The sequence below is a fragment of the Pseudophryne corroboree genome, chromosome 12 (assembly GCF_028390025.1).
Source record: "Pseudophryne corroboree isolate aPseCor3 chromosome 12, aPseCor3.hap2, whole genome shotgun sequence".
NCBI lineage: Eukaryota > Metazoa > Chordata > Amphibia > Anura > Myobatrachidae > Pseudophryne > Pseudophryne corroboree.
This window is the reverse complement of record NC_086455.1, coordinates 9,610,372-9,636,617: the sequence shown is the minus strand read 5'-3', so window position 1 is coordinate 9,636,617 and position 26,246 is coordinate 9,610,372. Positions and strand designations below refer to the sequence as shown.

Sequence of the window (26,246 nt, the reverse complement as noted above, 5' to 3'; positions counted from 1 at the left end):
CACTCCTCGTTCTCTAGGATTGACCTGGCCCTTCTCTCGAGCGATCTGATTCCTAGGGTCCGGGATAGCAAATATGAGACTAGGGGTATATCGGATCACTCCCCTTTAACATTGACCCTGGACTTTGGTTGCTCTAGAGGACAGGCAGTGTGGAAGTTTAACCCGTTTTGGCTTGTACATATGGGAGATGGCTCCGATTTGGTGACTGCGTGGCGGGAATTTTTTGAGATAAACAAGGCTGGGCAACCTATCTCTAATTTATGGGATGCGTTCAAGGCCTTTTTGCGGGGAACCCTAATTAAACGAGTGGCTAATTTAAAATCCTTTTTCAGGCACCGGGAGACCGAGCTAGAGACCCTAAGTGTTGCCGCAGAGGCACAATATTTACAGGATTGCTTGGATAGTTCCAAATCTGTATGGTTGACAGCTCAGGGGGATTGGAGGGAGTGTCTAATGGAAAAGACTCAGCATAGACTCCTCTTCTCCTCTCACACCTTTTACGCCTCCGGGGATAGGCCGGGATCATATTTAGCCTCCTTGGCACGAGGTGAGAGATCCGCTAATACCGTGGTGGAAATAGAGGCCTCAGACGGTACCACTGTAGTGCAGACCCCACAGATTGCGTCGGAATTCGTGTCGTACTATAGGCGATTATATAGCTCTAAACTAGACTGTACCCCGATGCAATTAGACGAATATTTACAGACTATACAGCTCCCCTTGCTGACTGGTGAGGCGCATGACTTCCTCGAGGCACCTATTTCACCAGAGGAGATTGTAGATGCGATCAGTGCTGCCCCCAATGGGAAGGCTTCAGGGCTCGATGGCATACCGTCTGAGCTATATAAACGTCATTTAGACTTTTTTGTCCCCCAATTGCTTGAGCTATATAGTCAAATATTCACACAGGAATCCCTCCCATTATCTATGGCGGAGGCATTGATTATTGTCCTACCGAAACCCGATAAGGACCACAGGAAGGTTGATTCTTATAGACCTATCTCCCTTCTACCGACCGATGTTAAAATTCTGGCCAAAATCCTGGCAAGTAGATTAAATAAGGTAATTACGCAGATTATACACCCAGATCAGACGGGATTTATGCCCAATAAATCAACATCCATAAATCTCAGACGACTATTTACCCATCTCCAGGTCCCCCGTGAGGCACCCTCATCCATAGTAGTATCATTGGACGCCGCTAAGGCCTTTGACTCCGTGGAGTGGGAGTACTTGTGGAGGGTCATGCGCAAGTTTGGTATAGGCCCCAGCTTTATCAAATTTGTCCGCCTGCTGTATTCCTCTCCCCTGGCTAGAGTGACGGTGAATGGCTTTGTGTCACATTCCTTTCCGTTGTCCAGAGGCACTCGTCAGGGATGCCCATTGTCCCCTACCCTGTTTGCTATAGCCATTGAACCCCTTGCATGTCTTCTGCGAGCGAACCCTGAGATTACTGGATACACCGTGGGCACCAGGGAGGAGAAAATAGCTCTATATGCCGATGATATCCTGCTATTTGTGGATCGCTATGCTGAGTCTATGCCTAAGATTTTAGATATTATTAATAAGTTCGGAGGTTACTCTGGGCTTCTGATCAATTGGGAGAAATCCTCCATTATCCCGTTTCAGGGTGAGGTCCCTGCCTCCCCATTGGTTGTTCTACCGCTAAGATGGGTGAATTCCTTTAAGTATCTGGGCATTTGGGTATCCAACGACCCTCATAAATTTACTTCCCTTAATATTACACCGCAAGTATCTTATCTTCGCAATAAAGTGAAGGTCTGGGGGAAATTGCCCTTGACAGTTACAGGGAGGGTTAACCTGGTGAAAATGGTTTTTCAGCCCAAACTCCTGTACATACTTCAACAATCCCCAATATACATCCCCCAGAAAACTTTCAAACAGATAGATGGCTTGATGTCCTCTTTGGTTTGGGCTAGTAAACGGGCACGGTTGAAACTTAATACTCTGACTAGGCCCAAAACCTCAGGGGGGCTGGCTCTTCCCAACTTTCGTCTTTATTATTTTGCAGCACAATTAGCACATTTATGGGAATGGGTTAATGATTCTGACACTTCAAGTTTGCACTCACAGCTGGTTTGGCAGGAATATCCAGGTGGTTCCCCACTGAGACTGCTTCTCTGTGGAAGCGTCAAAGTGTCGGCACTACCACTCATTAAACAATATATTACTGTTTGGAGACTGGCGCACCGGATACTGCAAGGACAGGGCATTGACCCTGACACTCCGCTGGACAATAAATATGGATTGCCAGAGTTGTATCAGCTTCAAGTCAGGGAGGTGTGGGAACCATGGGGAGTAACCTCACTGGGACACTTATACACTGATGGGTTTTTTAGATCCTTCCAGCAGATTCAACAGGAATTTAACGTCCCCTCTGCGTATTTTTATCGCTTCCTTCAATTGAGACATGCGGTGTCTGCCCAATTCCCTGATGGCCCGCCGGCGTTTACTGATTCCCCGGTCAAATTGCTGTTGCAGACGGTGGGATCCGGTCACTTAGTATCCAAAATATATGGCCGGTTACTTCAAATGCATCATATAGACCCCCTTAGCTCCCTCAAGACCAAGTGGGAATCTGATCTAGGTCCAGTGTCGGATGAGATATGGGAGGGTGCCCTGGGATCGTGCCGGCTTTCAACAGCATCTGTCCGATATCAACAAATTTAGTTGTTCGTGCTGCACAGGGTATATATGTCACCTCTGCGATTGTCACATATAGGGGGATCCCACAGCTCAAAATGTCCCAAATGTGGCAGTATGGGAGCAGACTTTTGGCATATGATATGGATATGCCCTCTGGTGTCGACTTTTTGGGAGGAGGTTATACGTGCCATAGTTGTTACGGGTATCCCCTCTACCGTACTTACACCTATCTCTTGCATATTGGCAACTATAGATGAGGAAACTCTAGACCCGCCCAGTCGACGCTATGTTATAAACCTCAGTGCTCTGGCCAAGGTTTGCATAGCCAGACTATGGATGGCTAATGAAGCCCCAGCGCCACAATCCTGGATTGCTCTGGTTAATACAACTGTTGCACATGAAAAATTCGTATATCTGGCCAGGAATGCGGAAAAAAAGTTTATTGCTATATAGGGAAAGTGGATGAGCTCTCGCTATTTCGCTTCAAGGATGAATACTGCTGAACCCTAGATTTATTTTACTGCCCGATATGAGTGGTCTATGTGTGGGATCTCTGGGGTAAGCGGCCCGTGGTCGGCCGGACTAAAAGACATGATAATATCGTGACAAAGGATAACACAATGTGTGCTTAATATATAGGAAATCTGGGTCACCACTGCTCTATTGCTATTTAAGACGCTGAATGGGATAGTTAATACCACATCACACTATGCTCTCTATGATATACCGTAAGCATGTTGTTGTTACTTGTTCAAGTGTTTCAATCTAGTTGATGTATGTATGTTATGTTTGCCCTAGGCAATGTTTAAATGTTAAAACATTGTAAAAACCAATAAAAACTTATTGAATTTAAAAAAAAAATGTGGGTGCCCCTTAATTATTGGAAGCCTAGCTTAGGGAGACCTCTCTCCATCCCCCCCTCCCTCACCCATATCTCTGAACTTTTATATTTTTCTGTATTGCAGGAGTTAATGCCTGGTGCTTTGGTTTTAGACATATATAATAAGAGGGGCCCACATTTCTATTAGGAGACACAGTTTTTCCCATTATCACCTGCAGTTCTTTCAGATTTTTTTTTTATCTCAATGAAAGTGGCGTCATCGTGTGCAGCAATGTCACTTCCTATCAGCCTCCTCCCTAGCTTGACGCTACTGCTTATCTGCACAGCCTCAATCATCCGCAGTCTTATAATAGTTCGGACGTATTCTGGGTCTTTTTACAATCTGTTACATAATAATTGAGAGCTGAGTGTTGAATAGAATCTTGTTTTGGTTGTCCTACCGGGAATTCCCTATTTACAGCACTGTGGATACATCTGTTTATTTGACGCTCCCCCATGGTTTGGTAATAAACGTTTTTATGTTCTTCATTCTTTTATTTCAGATGGCAATAGAGTCCGGATCGTTCTCCTTATACCTGTGGTGGTAGTGTCGATGGGTGTGCTGGTAGTATACATTGGACATCAGAAAGAATGTATGTATTAATCTCAAATCTGTTGCGTTCATTTATTTCAGTGTCAGTGTGGTTTTGTTTTTTTCTTGTGAGCTGTAAAAATGATGTAATGCACAGGGGGTGTATAATTGTATAGACACTGGGTCTCATTTAGGAAATGCTGCATGTGCAGCAGAAAGCTATTTATTTATTATTTTATTTATTAACAGTTTCTTATATAGCGCAGCATATTCCGTTGCGCTTTACAATTAGAACAACAGTAATAGAACAAAACTGGGTAAAAACAAACAGACAGAGGTAGGAGAGCCCTGCTCGCAAGCTTACAATCTGTAGGGAAATAGGCTTTGATACTCAAGGATAGATGTTACCTATTGCATAATGGTCCACCAGATTGCAAGGATCTTAATGGGTTGTATGATACGATCACCCAGTAATGTTGGCCAAGTGTCAGGAGGATGTGTAAAGAAAGACAAGATATGTGATGTTATGAATACTCTACAGAGGATGTGATTAGATAGGGAAGCACTGAAGGTTATGTGGGTGGGTCTGGAATTTGATAGGCTTGTCTGAAGAGGTGAGTTTTCAGGGAACATTTATAGGTTTGGAGACTAGAGGCGAGTCTTATTGTGCGTGGGAGGGCATTCTACAGAGTGGGTGAAGCCCGGATAAAGTCCTGTAATTTTGAGTGTGAACAAGTAATGCGTGTGGATGAGAGACGCAGATCTTGTGCAGAGCGGAGAGGTCGGGTAGGGAGATATTTTGAGATTAATTTATACTACTTAATTTATAAGTGCATTGGAATGGTCCAATCAGCTCACTCAAGCTGTATGTATACTTTCGCTTTACTAGTTAGGAGCTCCTCATTCATCTGCACTGTGACTGTGCACAAGTATAAATCTCACACCAAGGGGTATATTCAATTAGGGTCAAAAACTGCCGTCTTTCGAAAAGATGGCAGTTTTCGACTTTTAAAGGTCAAATAGTGATTCGACCTATTCAATCCCATCAGTTTTTATTCGACAAGTCGTGGAATTGGACTTGTCGAATAGTACGTGAATCGGCGGTATAGCTGCCGATTGACGTACTTTTGAGTGAAACGGGGTCAAATTTGACAGGATTTGGCCCCGTTTCCGACCATCTCAGTCCGACATAAAAAAATGTTGGAATGAGATGTGGGACCCAGAGGAGAGGGGGGGGGACGTGGCACAACCGCGGGTATACAGGGGAGAGCAGCACTGCAGCAGGATTGCTCACTGCAGCGTCCACCCGGTTCCAGCAAGTGAGGTCCCGCTGCTCTCCTCCATCTGCCCGCGGCTCCCCCTCCTGGGTCCCTCATCTCAATTCGACTTTTTAAAAGTTGAATTGAAATGAGATTGTCTGATCCATGCCGACAAATGCATGCCGGAATGGATCCGACCTAATTGAATGTACCCCCAAAAGTCCAATCTTCCATCACCAAAAACAATATTTCTCTCCTAAAATACTTGAAATGTTTTTTCTTTCGTGTTAACTTTTGGAAAAGTGTGTCCAGAAAAGCACTTCCCCATCAAAGTGCACCTGGAAGACACAACACACGTTCCATTAGATGTATAAGATGATGTCCCAGCTCAGAGCTGGCCCAAATTTTAATCCCTTTTGCACATGAATGAACACTCCTAAAAATTAACCATCTCCACCAGGGGCATAACTGGAAAAGTGTGGACCCCATAGCAAAGTTTTGAAATCTACTATACAAGTCTGACAGTGCAGCCAATCTCAATGAGTCCCCTGTCCCTGAGACATGTTTTCTTTAAAATATAAATACATTACACAGCCTCTTTATTTGGAGCTAAGGGGAATTATCGACAAGTTTATTTTCCAAAACGGTAGTGTACTTGGCTTTTTTCCTATGTGACATCTACATTTTGCAATACTGTTTTGGGTGTAACGGAGAGAAGGATAAAAAAAAAAATTCTGCCAAAAAAATAAGTCTAGTTAGTGTTAAAACTTTTTTGACTGTCTCGTATGTGACAGTCGAATGGTCCACTTCCAATTTTAATAGTTCACTATATTTTTTGGGGGGACCCTACTGGACAGAAAAAACTACTTATTTTCCTTTTAATGGTTATTTAATACATTTTGTGTGTTTACTCGCTTTCTCTGTGCTCTTCATTATGCACAAACTAAACTCTAGGGGAGGAATTCCACTACGGGCGAAGACATCCTCCCAGACAAATCAGCGTGACATCAAGCGCACATTACAGTGGCCCAACTCACAAAAAAACTGCTTGCTGCGCCATAAGATAGCGAGCACTTTTGAGTTATTTTGGGATTCAGCCAAGCGGGCGAAAAGTGATAGATGCTGTGCCATTGCCGGCGTTTAAATGTCATAGCAATTTGTACTCTTCACCCACAATTGAATCCCCCCCCCCCCTTGTGTTTCCCAACTCCATTCCAAGTAACCCCAACAGGCCATGTTTTGTGGATTTCTTTAATCATGCACAGGTGAGTAAATCCATTTTGCCGTGTCAGTAATTACTCCACCTGCTTCCAAACAGAAATCCTTAAAACATGACCTGTTGTGGGGGGTACTTGTGGACTGGAGTTGGGAACCACTGCCCTAGATGGTTGTTATCCCCTAAAGATGCTTATGAATTGTCTGTTTACATATTTTAATGTTCTTTTTTTTTTTATATATATATATTTTAGGTTCAAGCTCAACGTCTTGATCTGTTTATCTTATGGTGTTTGGTGACACCATCTATCCAGTGGGACTTAAAGCTGCTATAGGATGTTTGCTCTGCGCTGTTTTTTTCCTAAGCAGCCCAATTATTAAGATTAATATATGTAAAATAGATATGGGCGCTGAAAACTAATGTTACTGAACATGTATAAGCAGGGGGGAAAATAAATGTTATTAGTGACACCAGCAGGGAAAAAGAATTGGGGAGAATTGGTGTATTTAGGTTTAGTGATAGTCCAGGTAAACTGACCCTACCTTACCCTGTCTGTGATTTTTCCTTCTGTTATCGCCGGGTGCGTCTAGCCGCCGACTGCTGTTGACGTCACCGCAGGTTCAGAAAGTCTGCTCCGTGCAGCTGCTTTGTAACCACTGGTCTCCTTATGCTCTGTCCCAAATGCGTTTCGTGCATGTAATGGTTCTTTAGTGGGAGTCTCTCCTTTGACTTTTATGTTGTTTGATATTTATTGTATACCTGTAATGTTATATTTTTTGTATATATTAATTGTGATTCATTTGGAGTATTATTTAAAATGAAAATTTTTACAAATAAACACATGAATATTATCATCAAATTAATTATATATTGATTTATTTTCATACTAACAAGTCAGACATGCGCTAAACCTTTTCCCCTTTTTTCAGTTGACAAGTGCTGCCAGCAGCGCTCCCGACTCTACGCACATAACTAGTTACGGCCCTGCATGTAAATAATTTAGGATTAGACGATGTACATTTGTTTTTTTTATGTCTATGTGTCGTGTGCATGTTGGATTCTTGATTAAAATACTGCCGGGACTTCGTGAGGAATAATAGTATTTTCTCGTTATCAGATAAGCCTTACACAAATAATTTTAGGTACAGGTCCTCATTATAGAGATCTGCTTTTTATTTGTCTTGTCTACACATTATTGAACGCGTACATTATGTAGACTAAAGTCATTGGACACCAACCCCAACACCCCTCCACCTTCCCCCCCCAGCCGCGCATGCACCAGCAGACGTGTTCGTGAAGGTATGAAACAGGTAGAGGAGCACCGATTGGATCGTATGCTAACGAAATGGCCTGCTGGAAGGAGCTAGCAGAGTTTGAATGGGGGATCATTGTAGGCTGCGCAATGTCAAGTTTCCAGGGCGACGATTAGAGTCCAGATCTTAACCCCACTGAGTCTCTGGGACGAATTGGATCGACAAGTGTGTTCTAGGATGATTCGATCTTCAGTGTCGCAGTTGGTCACTATACTTAAGGCAGAGTGGCAAAACATACCGCCTGCTGTTGTCCAGGAACTTGTGGCCAGTTTTCCGAGAAGGGAGTCTGCAGTCATCACCTCATGTGGTGGCCCTACAAAGTAGTGACATTATTAAAATCTTGTTGATCTATTTGCTGTCAGTGTCCGATCATTTGTACGTGGTATTTATTATATATACACTTGGCAAAATTAGTGACACTCAAGCGGACATGAAGAATGACACGAACAACATTTCTGAATGCAATCCTTTAGCAGGAAGAATATATAAAACATAAACTGCAAATAAGCCTACCTGTATAATACAGCTATCATAAGATCCTCACCTCACGCACGGCAGGTCCACTTGCGGATACTGCATCACATCCGGATTGTGTGCGTAGGTTGTCAGCGTCCGTAGCCATGGCTACTGCTTTGAATAGCCAAAACCCCAAATAGTGAAGTACAGCAGATAACGTTGCTAGCATTAATAATAACTCCAAATAACAATAATAGAATATATCTCTAACACGGGTAAGTATATTGTTAAAACTGTCTCACAGAAATACCTTGCGAGAAACAAAGAACTTAACAGAAATTAGATAACTTTTGCTCACCCAATTCACCATACAGAAAATAATTTCCAGAAAACGCTAGCACATTTTGCATGAAGAAAAAAAAAAAAAGACTCCATTGTTAAAATAAACCTGAACCATGTACAAGAAAGCACCAGGTTTCAAGGGTTTGCTATCTGCATCCCAGCCGTCAGAATATTGATGGCGGAATCTCAACCCCCATCAGAACACACGCCGGAATCCCGAACAGGTCAACCCCAGACGCTGGAATAGGTAAGTATAGCAGGGGTGCCAGGTTTAGGCACCACCGCTAGGGGTTATGGTTGGGGGTGGGTTAAGATTAGGCAGTGATAAGGGAGGGGGGAGTTAGTGACCATGGCCTGTTAGAGTGGTCTTATTGACATTGAGCAAGTCGATGTCATGGAGAGGATGGGACTCTGTGAACCAAATATCAATAGAAAGAAGCAAGATGTACCACAATCTTAACCTCATCACAGAAGGCCACAACATTGATGTTGACCATAGGACCGTGTTGTGAGTTCCACAAGCGTCCCTAATCTAAATCTTCTCTACTCCCACTCACACCCTGGTCTCTTGTCCCCAAACTACCCTGCACTAGCTGCATTACATTCTTCTAACTTTCCTACTCACAAATGAAACATTAACAAAATATACGTTCATCAGCATTCTTATTCCATTTCATTAAATAGGTTTAATCTGTGCCATTTATCTATATACTACCCCTTCAGAGACCATATCACACCTCTCCTCTTTCCCATATATCGCTTATGTAGTGCGATATGTAGCGTTAAGTTTTACAGTTAAAATGTCAACACTCACAAAGGGGACACAGGTCGAATAGTAAAGCCTTTGTATAGCGGATTAATGTAATGAAAATTTTTATATCACTGCTCAGTTACCCGATGTTACTGTGGCACCGTTAATAGGAGACTAACAACGTCTCTGGGCAATACTGGTCCACTTTACACATGGGCAACTCAGCTTTTCCAGGTCTCTCACACACACAAGGCTGGACTTGGGCTACCATTACCAAATTTAAAAAAAAAAAATTATCTAAAAAGAAAAATAGTGAAAAGAAAACAATTTTAATATATTTGTTTTTTTTTATTATGTTTATTTATGGGTAGAGTTAATCTACTGCCACAATCCTGGAGTAATGTTTGGGATAGCTGAACAGCTGGTTATACTTGTACGGATGCTCTCCTTATAAAATGGATGCCGCCTCTTGTAAATAATCTATTGTGCAAGGGAAGGATGGACTGAGCTGGCATTGTACAATTTGGGACAGCCCCCATCATTGCTCTGCATGTACTTGCTGGGATGCAGGCAGAACATGCTCTCTGGCCGTTCCAATTGTGTTATAAAATAACCGGAGGAGCCAGGAAGCATTCTCTGGCCGGCTTCTGGGCCAGCAACAATATCCATGAATGTAGGCGGTAAGAGACTCCCAGACAATGCACGGCTATAGAGCCAGCATGGGCTAGGACAGACCTCTGTGTTCTGTCACACCATGCTGTTAGCATACGTTTGGTTGATTGCTATTCATTAATCACAGTTGTGGGAGATCTGCAAACACGGATTTGTTGATAGCTTCATTGTCCATTGCAACCCATCAGCTTTGAAGTAATATGTTAAGTGCATTCTATAATATCTGTAGTGGCTGATTGGCTACCATTGCACACTTCACTCTTTTCATTGCTTCTTACCATTTAGTTTTATATTGAACTCCTGTGATTCCTCAGGAGGGAGGAGAGGGTTTGATTTTAATAATGATATTGGAGATAATTTACTATTTATTTTGCTGCTACAAAGGTGATCAATGTTTTTTCTACATTGTTTTTTACGGTCCTGTACCAACGGACATGCTGCTCTCTATGGTAATAAAGCCACACAGACCACAAGTAAACAGGGCCACAAGGAATGTGCCCTATACCAAATCTCTACAGGAAATGATGCACTAGTTGGGAATTAGTACTTAAAGTCCTGGCACCTGTCCTGTTGATTCATTATGTTCTAGAGAGGATTTTAGATCGCTACTGCTTATTAAAGTTCCATGTTTACAAATGTTAAAAGTTGTTTCAGCATGCACAATATGGACCCAGGTGTATTAAAAGCATTACTTCCTGTTTGAACGAGCCATACAGGAAGTAGTCCCACCACACAGTATTACAGCCTCCATTTTGAGCACACTACTATGACTTGACTAACGCATCCTTTGGACAGAAAGCATTGGATCGAATGCAAGTGTGGCTATTAGGATTACTATGATCAGAAGAATCTATATTCCCTATTTAGTATTCTGTTGCCCAGTTTGAGGCTTTCTGGAAATCGCACTCATTGTATACGAGGCCCATTTGATGTAAACCTGAAGATTTCTTTCTAGTGGAAACAAAAATCTGGTAATGTATGGGAGCAAAAGAGTATCAACCATTTACTCCGAAACGCTGGAAAACTGATAAATTGTCGGTACAACTTGTTAAATCAAAAAGATTTAACCAATTTGTATAAACAATTGTTTTTATCGGTTTTCCAGACAAAAATCTTTAGGCCGTGTACCCAGATAAAGCACACTGCACAATTTTGCATCACTTACACTCCAAAGTGCCAAAGATTGGTTTTGCCTTTTAGATTGGTGTGTGTGTGTGTATAATATATATATATATATATATATATATATATATATATATATATATATATATATAACACCAGCACTCACTTTAATACATTAATAATGGGGTTTTGGATCTTGTTGGGCATCAAGTTTAAATGCTTTGATCAGTTTGTGAACTAAAACCCTATTATTTATTGTTAAAGTGCGTTTACTACAGTGAGTGCCGTTTTTAGGTATTCTTGACTGATGGATATCTATCTAATGGGCATGTTCCGGAAGCGACGCAAACTCAGATGTATAATAACTTACATTGGAGGGTAAACTAACTGAGTCTACAGTAAGCATGAGACTGGTCCAAGTCATAATTGTGCGACTGCTGGTTGCGTCTAAAGATGCACTAAGTGGGATTTCTGCCTCTGAAGATGCTCAGTGCTTGCACAATCATACAGCTTTACACAAGGGAAGGGCTGGTACTGCTATTGGCATGAATGTAGCTATAAAAGATACACAGACGCAGCTGAGTCAGACCTGTTGCGTACTGGTTACACACATTCATCTGCCTAGCAGCACCCACACTGGTGGCACATTTCCCGTGGATTGGAACCAGCCTCCTAAAAACGTGTCTGCACCTACCACACAAGTATTTCTACGGCCACTTTAAACGTCCCAATCCGCCCCTACATGATATCATGCCTTCCATCACCAATAGATACCCACACGCTACTTATAGAATTATCTTGCTCTAGGTTCTGGTCTTTAGACGTATATGGATATAAATCTGAACCGTTAAATCATTTATAAAGTACAAAAGGTAATGGCCATTACATTGAAAATAATTCCCAGTTTATAATTTGGCATTCACATATTATAATACTCTAACACTTCCCTATCCCCCATCCATCTTACAAATCAACCCCCCACCCCCACCCCACCCCCACAAACCACAGTATTAAGTGGGAAACAACTTTCTTTTTGTAAAGAATGATACTTTACACAGAACCAAAAACAGTATCTCAAATATAGAAATGAACAAAAATAAAGATACGGATGCAATGAAAATACATAATGCGTAGATACCCACACGTTTTCCCACTAATTGTAAATCAGATACATCTTGCTGAATTTCAGGGACTCGTAGGGTCTCCAGGTTGACCAGGACAATGAAGACATCCAGTACATATTGTTCGGTGGACTGTGCCAGTCACCATTCAGGTTTGTTGTTCCACAGGCATTAAACCACCATCCAGAATTCTGATAGGAACTGCAGCTCTGATACAAGAGGCTTCCGATGGAACACACTGGGTGACATCCGTCATGAGGCTGGTCCCAACTGCTGAAATAGCTGCCGTGCTGATTGGTTGCTTTCGTTCCGATGTCCCCACGGAAGCCATCGCCTGCAGTGTGAGGAATATAATGAGACCCATGAGTCGCTACTAATTTGTAGCATTAGGGCAATTGTCCAGTCCTTTATTATACTTTATAGGGTGCAACAAGTGGTTTGCAGCACCAAATAAGCAAGCACAGCAGTAACCATAATATTGCAGTAAAATAAGCAACACCACAATTCTCCGTACACAATACAACTGGAAAGCGTGTTCAGCTGAGGTGGTATACTGTAATTGGTGTGCAAGAGAAGAGGGCTGCAAGAACAAGTAGGACCCTTCTAGGAGTTCACACTCTACGGTGAAGGCGGAGACAAACCAATAGTGTAAGGAGCGAGCTAGAGTATGGGGACCTGAGGGCAGGAAGTGAGAGGAAGACATGGCTGAAGCTGAAGGGTGGAGTAATTGATGTGACAGTCATGTGGTGGAAGGGTATGCTTTGATGAGCAGGTGGGTTTTCAGCACAGGTTTGAAGCTATGTAAGGTGGGGGAGAGTTAGAGAATAGGGGAGCTTGTTCCAGTGTAGGGGGTGGCACAGGAGAAATCTTGTATTCAGGAAGGAGATGCAGTAAACTGTGGAGGAGAGACAATTGTCATTGGCCAACCATAGTGGGCAGGAGGAAGTATGTACGGAGATGCAGGAAGTAGAGGAGTTAGAGGGCCTTATATGCGAGGGTGAGGAGTTTGAAGAGGATACTGTAGGGGGAAGGGGAACCAGTGCAGGGCTTGGCTGAGGAGAGAGGTGGCTGTGGTGTAGTGGAAGAGGACCCTAGATGCAGCATGGAGAATAGATTAGAGGGGACTATCCAGTGCAGAGAAGGTTGCTGTAGTCAAGACCCTTTCCACATTCTGTTGGTAGCACCCAGAAAACAGTTACTCTGTGGCCACTCACCCGCTGTGCCTGAATAGGTTCCTGCTGAGAGCTTGTAGAAGTCTTTGCCATCCCCAACACTGAAGGGTCCATACTCTGCGTATGCTTCATTACCGGCAAAGTCCCCAAGGCTGATGTGCAGCGTGCAGGGTCTGCGTTTTTGTTGGGTCAGGCGATAAATGTAACCGAGACCCAGCCAGTGCTCACCTTCAACACCACAAGAGATGGAATCAAGTATGATGGAGAACATGTATGGAAAAAAAACAGTGACTGTCAGGTCACACCTTCAACCAGTGATCAGAACGGTCCCTCAGGTTCATAAATAGATAGAACAGTCAATGTGTTTTCTTCTTGTTACACTAAAACAATCAGAATTTGTGGCATGGATAACACTGAAATCAATACGGTCATAAGGGTGGCATTACAGTACGAGCCACTAACCTCCAAGACTTCCAAATCCCTTTTCATAGTTAGCCCACGTTTGGTCAAAAGACAACCCGTCCTCTCCATTGTGTTTTTGTATCATGGTCCAACCACCGGTCGCTGTCATTTCACAGAACACCTGCAGGGGGAGCAGAATATTTTTAGTTTAATGCTTTGCAATTATGCGAAGCAACTCCCTATATTTTAAAACACACAGGTAGTGGGCTAGATGTAAAGAAGTTTAAGGTGCAGCGAGTGCCCATATATAGGCGTAGCATGCAGATGTAATTTTGCATATTTATGCATGCTTCAGATTATAGGAGAAAATCTTAATCCACTAAATTTAATGGCTTTCCACTTACTTGATCCTTTATGTACTGTGTGTATGTGTGTATACAGTCGATTCTGAACCATGTAGTGTGTAACAGTTTACTATACATCACTGTTTTGTTAGGTCACAGGCTCTGTGGATTGTCTCACCTGAAAAGAGGCATATGCTCCAACTGGTTTTATGGTGTAGATTCCACTGGGTGAGTTTAGGTCTCTTTTCCAGATATCAGAACAATCAGATCCTATGGAACAAGGTAACTTATGCCAATTGTGCAATTATTCCATTCTGGTACGGGGCCATAGCCGTGTGTTTCAATATTGAAATTCATGGATGTACATTTAAATGACAGATCAGTATAAAATATATCATACAAATTCAGCAATCACCTAATAACGCTTATATAGGGAATAGCTGTGAATATTACAATGTTTTGGAACAATCCTTGAATTCAGATTACAGTGTTCTTAGGAAAGTGCTAAATTTGTAAGGTTTTTATCATTTAAATAGTGTGGTCACAATACCACTGGCACCGCGGATGTACGAGTGCTATGGATTAGAGAAAAAAAAACATATGCCAGGCTGGGTTTTCCCCAACACTGTTGCATCTGATGCTACCATGGGGGTCATTTTAACCCATTCGCACGCAGCGGTTTGACGCTGCGGTGCGAACGGGTCTAGAATGCACATGCGCGGCAGCCGCACTGCGCATGCGTGTTGTTGCCCGATGACAGGGTTCGCCAGGTTCCGTCGCGGTCAAGGAAGAAAGCGGTCACGGAGCCGACCGCAAGAAGATTAACAGAAAGAAGGCGTTCCTGGGCGTCAGACCGTTTGGAGCCATTTTCAAGGAGTGGTGAAGAAAACGCAGGCGTGTCCAGGAGAACAGAGGGTGGATGTCTGACGTCAGAGCCGGCTCCAGCATTGCAGGGATCGTCGCACAGGGTAAATATATCCAGGCCTAGTCTACTTTTGTTTGAAATTTTTTAGCTTAGCAGGGCTGCACAAGCGATCGCAGCCCTGCTAAGCTAAAATACACTCCCCCATAGGCGTGGACTAGTTGATCGCAGCAGCAGCAAAAAGTTGCTGGCTGCAATCAACTCGGAATGACCACCCATGTGCACTGCAGGGGGGGGGGGGGGGCAGATATAACGTGCAGAAAGTTAGATTTGGGTGGGTTATATTGTTTCTGTGCAGGGTAAATACTGGCTGCTTTATTTTTACACTGCAATTTAGATTTCAGTTTGAACACACCCCACCCAAATCTAACTCTCTCTGCACATGTTACATCTGCCCCACCTGCAGTGCACATGGTTTTGCTCATTTGCAAACAAATTTGCTGCTGTGATCAGGTCTGAATTACCCCCCATGTCAGTAGGTGCTGGATGCTGACGCTTCAGCAGCCACTGGACTAAGCCCATCTAGCCAGCCCTCAGCTGCCAGCTGGATTACCCGCAGATAGCGGCCGCAGGCAGCTCCCCCTTCATGGGCACCCAGACTAACGGGTGATCCCAATAGGATCGCCCACAGTCTCCCCTCTCCCCAACCCTTTGGCCGCAACCCTAGTTCATTTGTTCGAGTGTCCGTTTTGATAGACACTGGAATTAGAGTCTATTCTGTTTACAAGACAACAACAAAGAGATTACTATTAAAAGGATTGTGTTACCTTGCACCTTCTGTTTTCCCAGAGTCTGTTGATTGAAAAACAGTATACATTGTTATCTCTAATTACACGTCCGTCATCTCTATCTAGATCAGAGATGGGGAAACCTTTGGCACTCCAGCTGTTGCTGAACTACACATCCCAGCATGCCCTGCAACAGTATTACCATGGCCAAATTGCAAAACTGTTGCAGGGCATGCTGGTATGTGTAGTTCAACAACAGCTGGAGGTCCAAAGGTTCCCCATCCCTGATCTAGATAACCTATAATATACAGTTACAAGATTCCACCATAATATAAATCCTTTTTATTTTGCATATATGTACTGTGCGTTAAACCTGAACGGAACTTTTACGCAACTTGAAAATTGATTTCTAGCAAATTTTGCCAATAGCAAATAGTTGTAAATTTTAAAATAAATTTACTGAAGACTAGTAAAGAGAATAAAACATTTCCAGCTAGATTTGCTCCGACTGAAAAATACAAATAGTGTTGAGAATTGTAACAAGTGTCAAAGGCTATATAACAGAATATAATTACATTTTGCATCGTCATCCAGTTAGAATGGGTCCCAAACGCGGACCTCAAGGCACCCCAATGTTCCTGGTTTTAAATATATACATGTTTAGCCACAAGTGACTTAATTAGCACCTTTGTCAATTTGATTTAACCATCTGTGCTGAGCCACGGATATACCTAAAACCTGGCCTGTTGGGGTGCCTTGAGGACCGCGTTTGGGAACCTCTGCATTACTTACCTGTGACGTAGCTTGAAGCCAGTATAGACTTAGCAGCAACATCCAGCTGTATAGGTTGAGGTGTGTCATTTTTTATACACCTGAAATCAAATAGGCTTGTTGTTTCCTTTTTATATCTTAGTGCAGTCAAATTCAATGTGATGTTTTCATGTCGAAGAAGAAATTTGGACAATGAGATTTTAAAACGAAAAAAACAAAAAAAAACGAAAATATATATAATAAGCATTTCCATACATGTAAAAGCTGTTATATTAACCCTGTTATACATTATCTGTATTTTAAGTATACACTAGCTGAACACCTGTGCTTTGCTATGGAATTTCAATATTTCTGTGTGTACAACGGTCATTTTGAAGGACTTCCTGGTAAGCTAAGATCACCCATCCCCCAGCAGGGCAGCAGCTAGCAGCACCCGGAGGGGACGCCCGCTGCTGGGAACCTCCCGGGATCACCCCCTCCGCAAGCCAAAACGGCATCGACAGTGTGACTATTCATCTCAGCGACCCGAGAATTATGGATCTTTACATGTCACCCCCTTCCCACCCCCGCAGTACTTTTTTCCAGATTGTAAATCATATGTACCAAGGTTGGTGTAAAGTGCTCCAGGCATTCCAGAGTAGAGTAATGCTAGAAATTTTTTTTTATATATATATATATATATATATATATATATATACATATATATACACATATATATATATATATATATATATATACACATATATATACACACGTCCATTTTTATAATCTCTCCTATATATCCCCTTTATCTCCTATATATCATATATCTATATATATTTTTTCTCGAGAGCGAGGTGCAACAAAATTACTGACCGAGTAGCTTCAATAACCCAGTCACTTATGTATAACATACAATACTTACCCACAATCCCATTATATAGGATTATGCTAAAGGATTCAGTAGGTGCCGCCTAAAGGCAGCTAGTTATATAACATTATGTCTCAGGCATACCTCACTCTCAGACATCTTGTGTAATAGTTTGCAGCATTAATATAAGAAATTGAAAATTTCCTACTGAGCAGTTCCAATACCGTGGACAGGTTCACTCCGGCACAAGACGCAACCCCTCAGGGATATCCCGTTATATACAATAGCACCACGCAGGGTAGAGACTGAGACCAGTTATATAACAGTATACCTCATTCACAAGCCAATCTCTAACAAGTCACAACATGAACACACAACAACAACAACTGTTATATGGTCACTGAAGAGTACATAGAATGTCAGAGCTGTAACAAGAGTTTTTGGTGCCCTGTGCCATAAAGAGAATATGCTAGATACAGGCCAGACGCTTGGGGCCCTCTTTCCGCCATGCTGTGAGCCATCTTCAGGACATGATGTGATTCATTCTGAATTGCATCATGGCCCCGCCCCCTGCCTCACATCTCTAGTAACCTCAGCATTGTGTAGAGGGGGCGGGGCAGCAATGATGTGGCCACACAGACAAGAGACTGGATATCTGCACACTCAAAAAATCAATATTGTAAGAATCTGGGTGAATGTATGTGATTCATCACCATACATTCACTCACATGGCCCCTATTCAGTATTATGCACAATGTTGATTTAATTAGGGGGTGCAGTCAACTACAGTATGTCAGAACTAGAATGTTTGAAGGAAAAAGAAGGAATTCTGTATTGTCGACGCACTGGAAGAAACTAATTCTAAATTATAACTTATTTGATATGTATTAAAATATGAATATGATTAATTCATTTTCCCAAACTACAGTGAAACATAGAATTAAAATCACGGACAAACAGGTAAGTGAATCTAGACAAAAGATTGAAAAGTTGTGAATAAAGATTTTAAAAAGCGTGTCCACGTGTGATTAGGAGTGAATCCTTATATTCGGGGTTACTGTATTGGTATGAATACCATCTGTATTTCTATATCCATCCAATATTATTCGACTACTATCAGTATCTATAGAGTCGGTACATACATATAATGTCGACCACTATCAGTATCTATAGTGTCGATATCCGCTACTCTGAGTTCAGGTACTTAGGGATCATATATGGTATGAAACTTCCAAATACAGGTTACTCTGTTTTATTAACAATTACGGTAACTATGAGTCCTCTAGAAGTGTGTTCACAGATCTAATACCCCCTAAAAAGTTAATTCCTCATATACTGAGAGCCTCTCATACTGGCTATCAATGTTATTGGAGTATCTATTTGTGCATGGGGACACGTTGCTTTGGGGGGTATAGCAATCCCTCCTTGCATAAAAAGCAACTATCTTATACAGTAATGTTATTTAATTATGTGATATCCAACTGTGTTGCACAAATTTCGGAGGTACTGCTTATATTAGGGGTGTAGCAACCCCAGTTATACTTCAAAAAGCAGACCGTTTATAAATGCGGTTTATTTATTTGTGCATGGGGACGCGTTGCTTTGAGGGGTATAGCAATCCCTCCTTGCATAGAAAGCAACTGTCTTATACAGTAATGTTATTTAATTATGTGACATCCAACTGTGTTGCACAGATTTCGAAAAAAACTGCTTATATTAGGGGCGTTGCAACCCCAGTTATACTTCCAAAGCAGACCGTTTATAAATACGGTTTATTTCTTGTGCGTCAGTTATTGTGCATACCAGTTGCCATAGTTTATTTCCTATCTGTGGCACAGGAGTAGGTTCACCTATGCTGTGGATTCCTTTGCAGCACAGGCTTCCATATATCGTAACAAATTCCTTATTTAGTTGGCTAATAGTGCTGTTTATGCTGTATAGTAGTCTCAATTTTTAAATAAAGGTGATCTACATGCATAGTACTCTCAAGTAGCAGTAGGGGATAGATCCTATTCACCCATATGGGTCAAAAAATAGAAAAAGAAATTTTTTTATCTTGATGCCGAGTAACCCATATATATGTTCAATAGACCCAAATTTATTGGACTCAGAGTAATGTGTATTTTATTGCAATTATTTATTATTGGATGGAATTATATATTCAAGTTTACAATATTCCCCAGAATCTAAGGTATCTGTTATTGCTGGTAGTTATTGTATCATAGTAAATTTAATATACATTGATAGGATTTGTGAGCTTCTCACACACTGCTTCAACAGTAGTTACTTCAAGTTACTGTGTCTGTCTGTTGATATGACAGACTTTTTTGCTACAATATGTGGCACTTAATGTGTCTTATTCAGAGCATGCAGCTGCTATGCTTCTGAATGTTACCAATTGTTGCAATGCAACAATTGATATAATTCCAGTTACAGCCACACTGTTGGCTATATATATTGCAATGGTGTGAAAGTGTTTTAATATTCACAGTACTTTAATATGTACAGCTGCAAGTGCAGAATCTAGAGTGACAGATTGCTTTGCCAGTAATTGCTACAGGTTACTATTAGAACCTGTGTTTATCTGTTGACTTTAAGTGTGACTGACTTCTTTGATACAAAGTATGACCCTTAATATGTCTTATTCAGAGCATGCAGCCACTATGCTACTGGATGTTATCAATTGTTGCAGTATAATAATTAGTGCTATTTGTATTGTAGCCTCACTATTATCTGTATATGTTGCAGTGGTATGAAGGCACCTTGATATTCACAGTGATTTAGTATGTGAAGCTACACATATATACTCTGAGGTCTGTACTAAGACTGACTGTCTTCAATCAGAACAGTCTGTATAGACAAGTTTGAATATAACATACAGACATCAGCATATGTAGCTCTGCTCAGTTCAAATGGTTTACAAGGATATCTATTCATCTAATCTATTGTAGCTCATTTTCCTTATCACTAAACTACCAGCTAACATCTCATGTTAATTTATATATGCATCATAGCTTTAAACACTGAAAACGCGTGGACACGCTGTGCCCTACACGCGTGTTTCACTGCACCTATGGCAGCTTCGTCAGGGAGCAACACAGACACACCCACAGTGTCGCCCCCTATTCAGCATCACGTTCCCCCATCACACACTCTCGCTGTGGAGACCAGGCTACCCCCAGAATGTCAGCAAGTATACGTAACATGCAGTCGCAGAACAGTAATGGCCTCTTGCCACCTACGCAGAGGAAAGCGCGAGCTGTACTTGACTGCTCTTCATTATAGCGGGGCGATGCGCGCTCCATCACAGGGAATGCTGCAGTACAGGGGGTGCAATGAAACGCACAAACCTGGTGGGAGGGAGAAAGTTAGGGAGTGTCATTTAATATCCTAGAAAATTGTAGTGTGTTGCATATACACAGTCACTTGACATTAGTTGGTTCACGGGCTAAAGGGAAGATTTATTGTCCGTCTGTGCTGACTGTGACCATGGCAGAATGTATTTTCATTTATTTTTTACAGTGACAAGTGTGCACGGTTTACAAAGCTTATGTACTTGGTACAGCCTGCTTTCATATTTACTCCTTACCCACATTATCTAGCCGTGAACTAATATGGACAGTAAAGCATACTTGCCTACTCTCCCGGAATGGGCGGAAGGCTCCCGAAAATCAGGTGACCCTCCCGGTCCCCCGCAACAGAAGGCAAGTCTCACGATTTTTAAAGTCCCCCCCCTCCCCGGCCGCCCACTTAGTGAGTAAAGTGGGCGGTCCAGGCAGTCAATGACACGATTCTTGCTGAATTGAGTCACAGCTAACGTGGCATTACAGAGCAGGGTGTGTGGCTTAAATGACGTGCCGCGATAACCCTGCCCCCATTCCACCACCCCCCCGATGCACGTCACTGTCCTGCCCCGCTCCCCTGCTGAGCCGACATGTATGCAGTAAAGTAACATTGATGTCGCCTGTCAGACAGCAGTACACACGAGCTTTTTTGTTCCTACGGTATTATTAACCTCAATAACATTAATTTCCAGTCTATTCTGACCACAATATTGTTTTTAAACGCTTTAGGCCAAAGGCTGCAGCGAGCTGACTGGTTACTAAGCGACAGAGCAGCAGCACAAACACCCGGCAGTTTATTATAGTACATCTAAGAAACATTGCCACACAGCAAATATATATACTGAGTATATTATATCTATATATAGGTTTAGTTTTATAAACTAGCTGCTCTGCTCTCACTGCAGAGTCAGACCACTTTTACGCACACACACTGGGGTACTACAGTGTACTGGGGTGAGGTGCACAGTATAAAGAACCTTCATACATTTTTAGCTGACAAATACGAAGTTACACTGAACACATTGGGTGGAGCCTGCGAAGTCAGTGCAGCATCACTGTGATAGAATTAGACAAAGGGGACTGGACACAGTGACAGCAGCACAGCCCCTTAGCTGGACACAGTGGCAGCAGCACAGCCCCTTAGCTGGACACAGTGACAGCAGCACAGCCCCTTAGCTGGACACAGTGGCAGCAGCACAGCCCCTTAGCTGGACACAGTGGCAGCAGCACAGCCCCTTAGCTGGACACAGTGGCAGCAGCACAGCCCCTTAGCTGGACACAGTGGCAGCAGCACAGCCCCTTAGCTGGACACAGTGGCAGCAGCACAGCCCCTTAGCTGGACACAGTGGCAGCAGCACAGCCCCTTAGCTGGACACAGTGGCAGCAGCACAGCCCCTTAGCTGGACACAGTGGCAGCAGCACAGCCCCTTAGCTGGACACAGTGGCAGCAGCACAGCCCCTTAGCTGGACACAGTGGCAGCAGCACAGCCCCTTAGCTGGACACAGTGGCAGCAGCACAGCCCCTTAGCTGGACACAGTGGCAGCAGCACAGCCCCTTAGCTGGACACAGTGGCAGCAGCACAGCCCCTTAGCTGGACACAGTGGCAGCAGCACAGCCCCTTAGCTGGACACAGTGGCAGCAGCACAGCCCCTTAGCTGGACACAGTGGCAGCAGCACAGCCCCTTAGCTGGACACAGTGGCAGCAGCACAGCCCTTTAGCTGGACACAGTGGCAGCAGCACAGCCCCTTAGCTGGACACAGTGGCAGCAGCACAGCCCCTTAGCTGGACACAGTGGCAGCAGCACAGCCCCTTAGCTGGACACAGTGGCAGCAGCACAGCCCCTTAGCTGGACACAGTGGCAGCAGCACAGCCCCTTAGCTGGACACAGTGGCAGCAGCACAGCCCCTTAGCTGGACACAGTGGCAGCAGCACAGCCCCTTAGCTGGACACAGTGGCAGCAGCACAGCCCCTTAGCTGGACACAGTGGCAGCAGCACAGCCCCTTAGCTGGACACAGTGGCAGCAGCACAGCCCTTTAGCTGGACACAGTGGCAGCAGCACAGCCCCTTAGCTGGACACAGTGGCAGCAGCACAGCCCCTTAGCTGGACACAGTGGCAGCAGCACAGCCCTTTAGCTGGACACAGTGACAGCAGCACAGCCCTTTAGCTGGACACAGTGACAGCAGCACAGCCCCTTAGCTGGACACAGTGACAGCAGCACAGCCCCTTAGCTGGACACAGTGACAGCAGCACAGCCCCTTAGCTGGACACAGTGGCAGCAGCACAGCCCCTTAGCTGGACACAGTGGCAGCAGCACAGCCCCTTAGCTGGACACAGTGGCAGCAGCACAGCCCCTTAGCTGGACACAGTGGCAGCAGCACAGCCCCTTAGCTGGACACAGTGGCAGCAGCACAGCCCCTTAGCTGGACACAGTGGCAGCAGCACAGCCCCTTAGCTGGACACAGTGGCAGCAGCACAGCCCTTTAGCTGGACACAGTGGCAGCAGCACAGCCCCTTAGCTGGACACAGTGGCAGCAGCACAGCCCCTTAGCTGGACACAGTGGCAGCAGCACAGCCCCTTAGATGGACACAGTGGCAGCAGCACAGCCCTTTAGCTGGACACAGTGGCAGCAGCACAGCCCTTTAGCTGGACACAGTGACAGCAGCACAGCCCTTTAGCTGGACACAGTGACAGCAGCACAGCCCCTTAGCTGGACACAGTGACAGCAGCACAGCCCCTTAGCTGGACACAGTGACAGCAGCACAGCCCCTTAGCTGGACACAGTGACAGCAGCACAGCCCCTTAGCTGGACACAGTGGCAGCAGCACAGCCCCTTAGCTGGACACAGTGACAGCAGCACAGCCCCTTAGCTGGACACAGTGACAGCAGCACAGCCCCTTAGCTGGACACAGTGACAGCAGCACAGCCCCTTAGCTGGACACAGTGGCAGCAGCACAGCCCCTTAGCTGGACACTGACAGCAGCACAGCCCCTTAGCTGGACACTGACAGCAGCACAGCCCCTTAGCTGGACACAGTGACAGCAGCACAGCCCCTTAGCTGGACACAGTAACAGCACTTATATTCCACATAGACACTTGGATGGTCTCCGCTGAGTGCAGCATAAGACATGACTGGAGAGTCTTGGCCGTGGCTGTTATATGGAAAATCCAATTAGAGGCAATCACAACCCATGGTCCACCTGTATTAAGCATTAAAAAGTGATAAAGTGGAGACTAATGAAGGGGCAGATGTAGTAAGCCTGGATAAGTGATAAACCAGTGATAAGTGCAGGGTGATAACGCACCAGCCAATCAGCTCCAATATGTACATTTACAGTTAAGAGCTGATTGGCTGGTGCGTTATCACCTTCCACTGCTTTATCTTTTCTCCAGGCTTAATTCATCTGCACCAAAGAGTGATAAATGAACAGCCAATCAGCTTCCTAACTGCCATGTAACAGGCTGTGTTTGAAAAATGATAGTTAAGGAGCTGATTGGTTGATACTTTATGTTTAGACTGCAGGGAGAGAGTTAGGGTCAGGCTGCGTGAAAGGTGGTGGAGGGGGGGGGTTTAGTACATCTTTTGAGGAACGGTCAGGATTTTCACCTCCGGGATACCACGGTCAGTATTTTGACAGCCAGCACCCCAGTCACCAGGATATCATACATGTTCCATATTAATACATGAGGACAGCAACCTGATGAGTAGTCAGTAGCTCCTCTGGGATCTGAGAGTAGTCTGGCAGGAACACACAGCACAGGGGCACACAGCAATACCAGTATCCAGAGACAAATGACAATCAATGAGAACTGCATCAGACAGGCTTAAATAGGCAGGTGTCAGGTGTGCTCCATGCTGGTAACGAGATGGCAATTACCTGACACCTGGCCGGAGAACAGGCTCAGAGGAGCAGCAGGGGAACGAATACTGCAGGGAATCAGGACAGGCCGGTACAATTGTCTATATATGCCTTTCCATGATATGTATATTGATATATGATTTAGGAATATATTATAATTATATATTTGTAGTAGATGCTTTACCTTTTATCTTAGAATCGTATATTTACATCTAATATATGTTTTACACTCCACCTCACACATTTCTTCATGTGAACGGAATAATGCTTTATCTTAGCCTTGTGATTGGCGTGACTCTTTATCCCACCCAGAGATTGTCATTTACTATAAGTCTGAGAAGCACTTTAGGTCAGAGTTTCCTATTACAGTCCATGTTTTAAGGATATCAGTGGTTAAGCACAGGTGACTTAATTAGTACCTCAGTCAATTTGATTCAACCGTCTGAACTCAAGCATGGATTCAATCATCAGTGGGTGAAACCATTGATGGTTCCCTTGCAGATGGTTTCACACCATCGATGGGTAACCCACCATGCCCATCCCTATGTGAAAGTAACACCTATCAGCGCGGGCGTGAACTGCTACATCTGAGAGGCGTGGCATAAAAATGACATATATCCAAATGTCAATGATCACCTAAATTTGTAAGACACACTGTACTGGTTGAAGAAAAGACACTGATATTTTTCAGGATTTGTATGTGTATTGTGTTTTACAAGACGTACACTGTAAAGGCTCGTATTCACGGGCCGATGTGGGAGAGATGTGTGCTGAGCGAACCGCTCAGCACACATCTCTCCCACCGCTCAGCACAGCGCGATGTGTGCTGAGCGTGCGGTGGGAGACGGGTCGCTCTTTTCACCCAGTGGGTGAAATGAGTGACCTGCTAGATTGGCAGGTCTCACACAGACCCATCCCCCCACGCACACTTCTCTGCCTCGCCCCCATACTCAGACCCCCCAACACAGCTCTCTCCCTCTTACACATCTCTCCCCTTCAGTCAGATCCCCCCATCATAGAGATCTCCGCTTCTCACACAGACCCATCCCCCCATGACCATGTGTATAACATTCCAGGCATATGCCTTTGTGTTGCAGCGCCCCTTCAGGCCCTGTGGCACCAAATCTCTCTCATACGCCCAAAGACACCCTCAATGCTCCTATATATTCTAGAGCCCCCTTATATGCCATCGAATCAGAGAGAGCTCATCATATGTCATGATGCCCTCGTGTCAGCCCAGAGCCACTCAAGTCATGCCACTTTAATCTTTATATGCCATCCCTGCTCCCCCTGCCTTGACACACAAACCAGAAGCCACTGTGTGACTTAGTGTGCTCTATAATTACACTAGTAAATGGACCCAGCCTATATGTCACCTCACCTTGCCGTGTCCTGGCACATGCCTACTCTACTCACCCCTGTTCCTGGTCCTGCTCTCTGAGTAATCTGTCCCACCACTGCTCTGGAAGCCATTGCGGGGCTCGCGTTCATGTGGTTGGTGGCGTAACAGAACACAGATT

General features: G+C 44.0%; 2 protein-coding genes across 10 annotated transcripts in view; one reads left to right on the top strand and one right to left on the bottom strand.

Annotated features, from left to right (window-relative positions):
- LOC134980213 (uncharacterized) overlaps positions 1–7,413 on the top strand; it is a 48,183-nt gene extending 40,770 nt beyond the window's left edge. For all 3 annotated transcript variants that reach the window (XM_063946923.1, XM_063946922.1, XM_063946921.1), the window contains 2 exons: positions 4,051–4,140; positions 6,808–7,413. In XM_063946923.1, the coding sequence (XP_063802993.1) occupies positions 4,051–4,140; positions 6,808–6,827 (110 nt within the window). In that variant the 3' untranslated portion in view covers positions 6,828–7,413. The remainder of the gene's footprint in view (positions 1–4,050; positions 4,141–6,807) is intronic.
- Positions 7,414–7,799: 386 nt separating this feature from the next.
- LOC134980211 (fibrinogen-like protein 1) lies at positions 7,800–24,651 on the bottom strand. Of its 7 annotated transcripts, XR_010190352.1 has the most exons (9): positions 24,565–24,651; positions 16,692–16,807; positions 15,939–15,963; positions 14,428–14,519; positions 13,966–14,086; positions 13,546–13,731; positions 12,353–12,665; positions 8,412–8,494; positions 7,800–8,180 (listed from the first exon to the last, which is right to left on the bottom strand). XR_010190352.1 is itself a non-coding variant. In XM_063946916.1 (8 exons), the coding sequence occupies exons 2-7, from the start codon at positions 16,758–16,760 to the stop codon at positions 12,364–12,366; spliced, it is 795 nt and encodes a 264-aa protein (XP_063802986.1). In that variant the 5' UTR covers positions 16,761–16,807; positions 24,565–24,651; the 3' UTR covers positions 7,801–8,180; positions 12,353–12,363. The 7 variants fall into 7 exon arrangements, 6 of the variants coding, with proteins under 6 accessions (XP_063802986.1, XP_063802985.1, XP_063802988.1 ...); XM_063946916.1 differs by lacking the exon at positions 8,412–8,494 and having other exon boundaries at positions 7,801–8,180; XM_063946915.1 differs by lacking the exons at positions 7,800–8,180; positions 8,412–8,494 and having other exon boundaries at positions 12,203–12,665.
- Between the last annotated feature and the right edge of the window lie 1,595 nt (positions 24,652–26,246).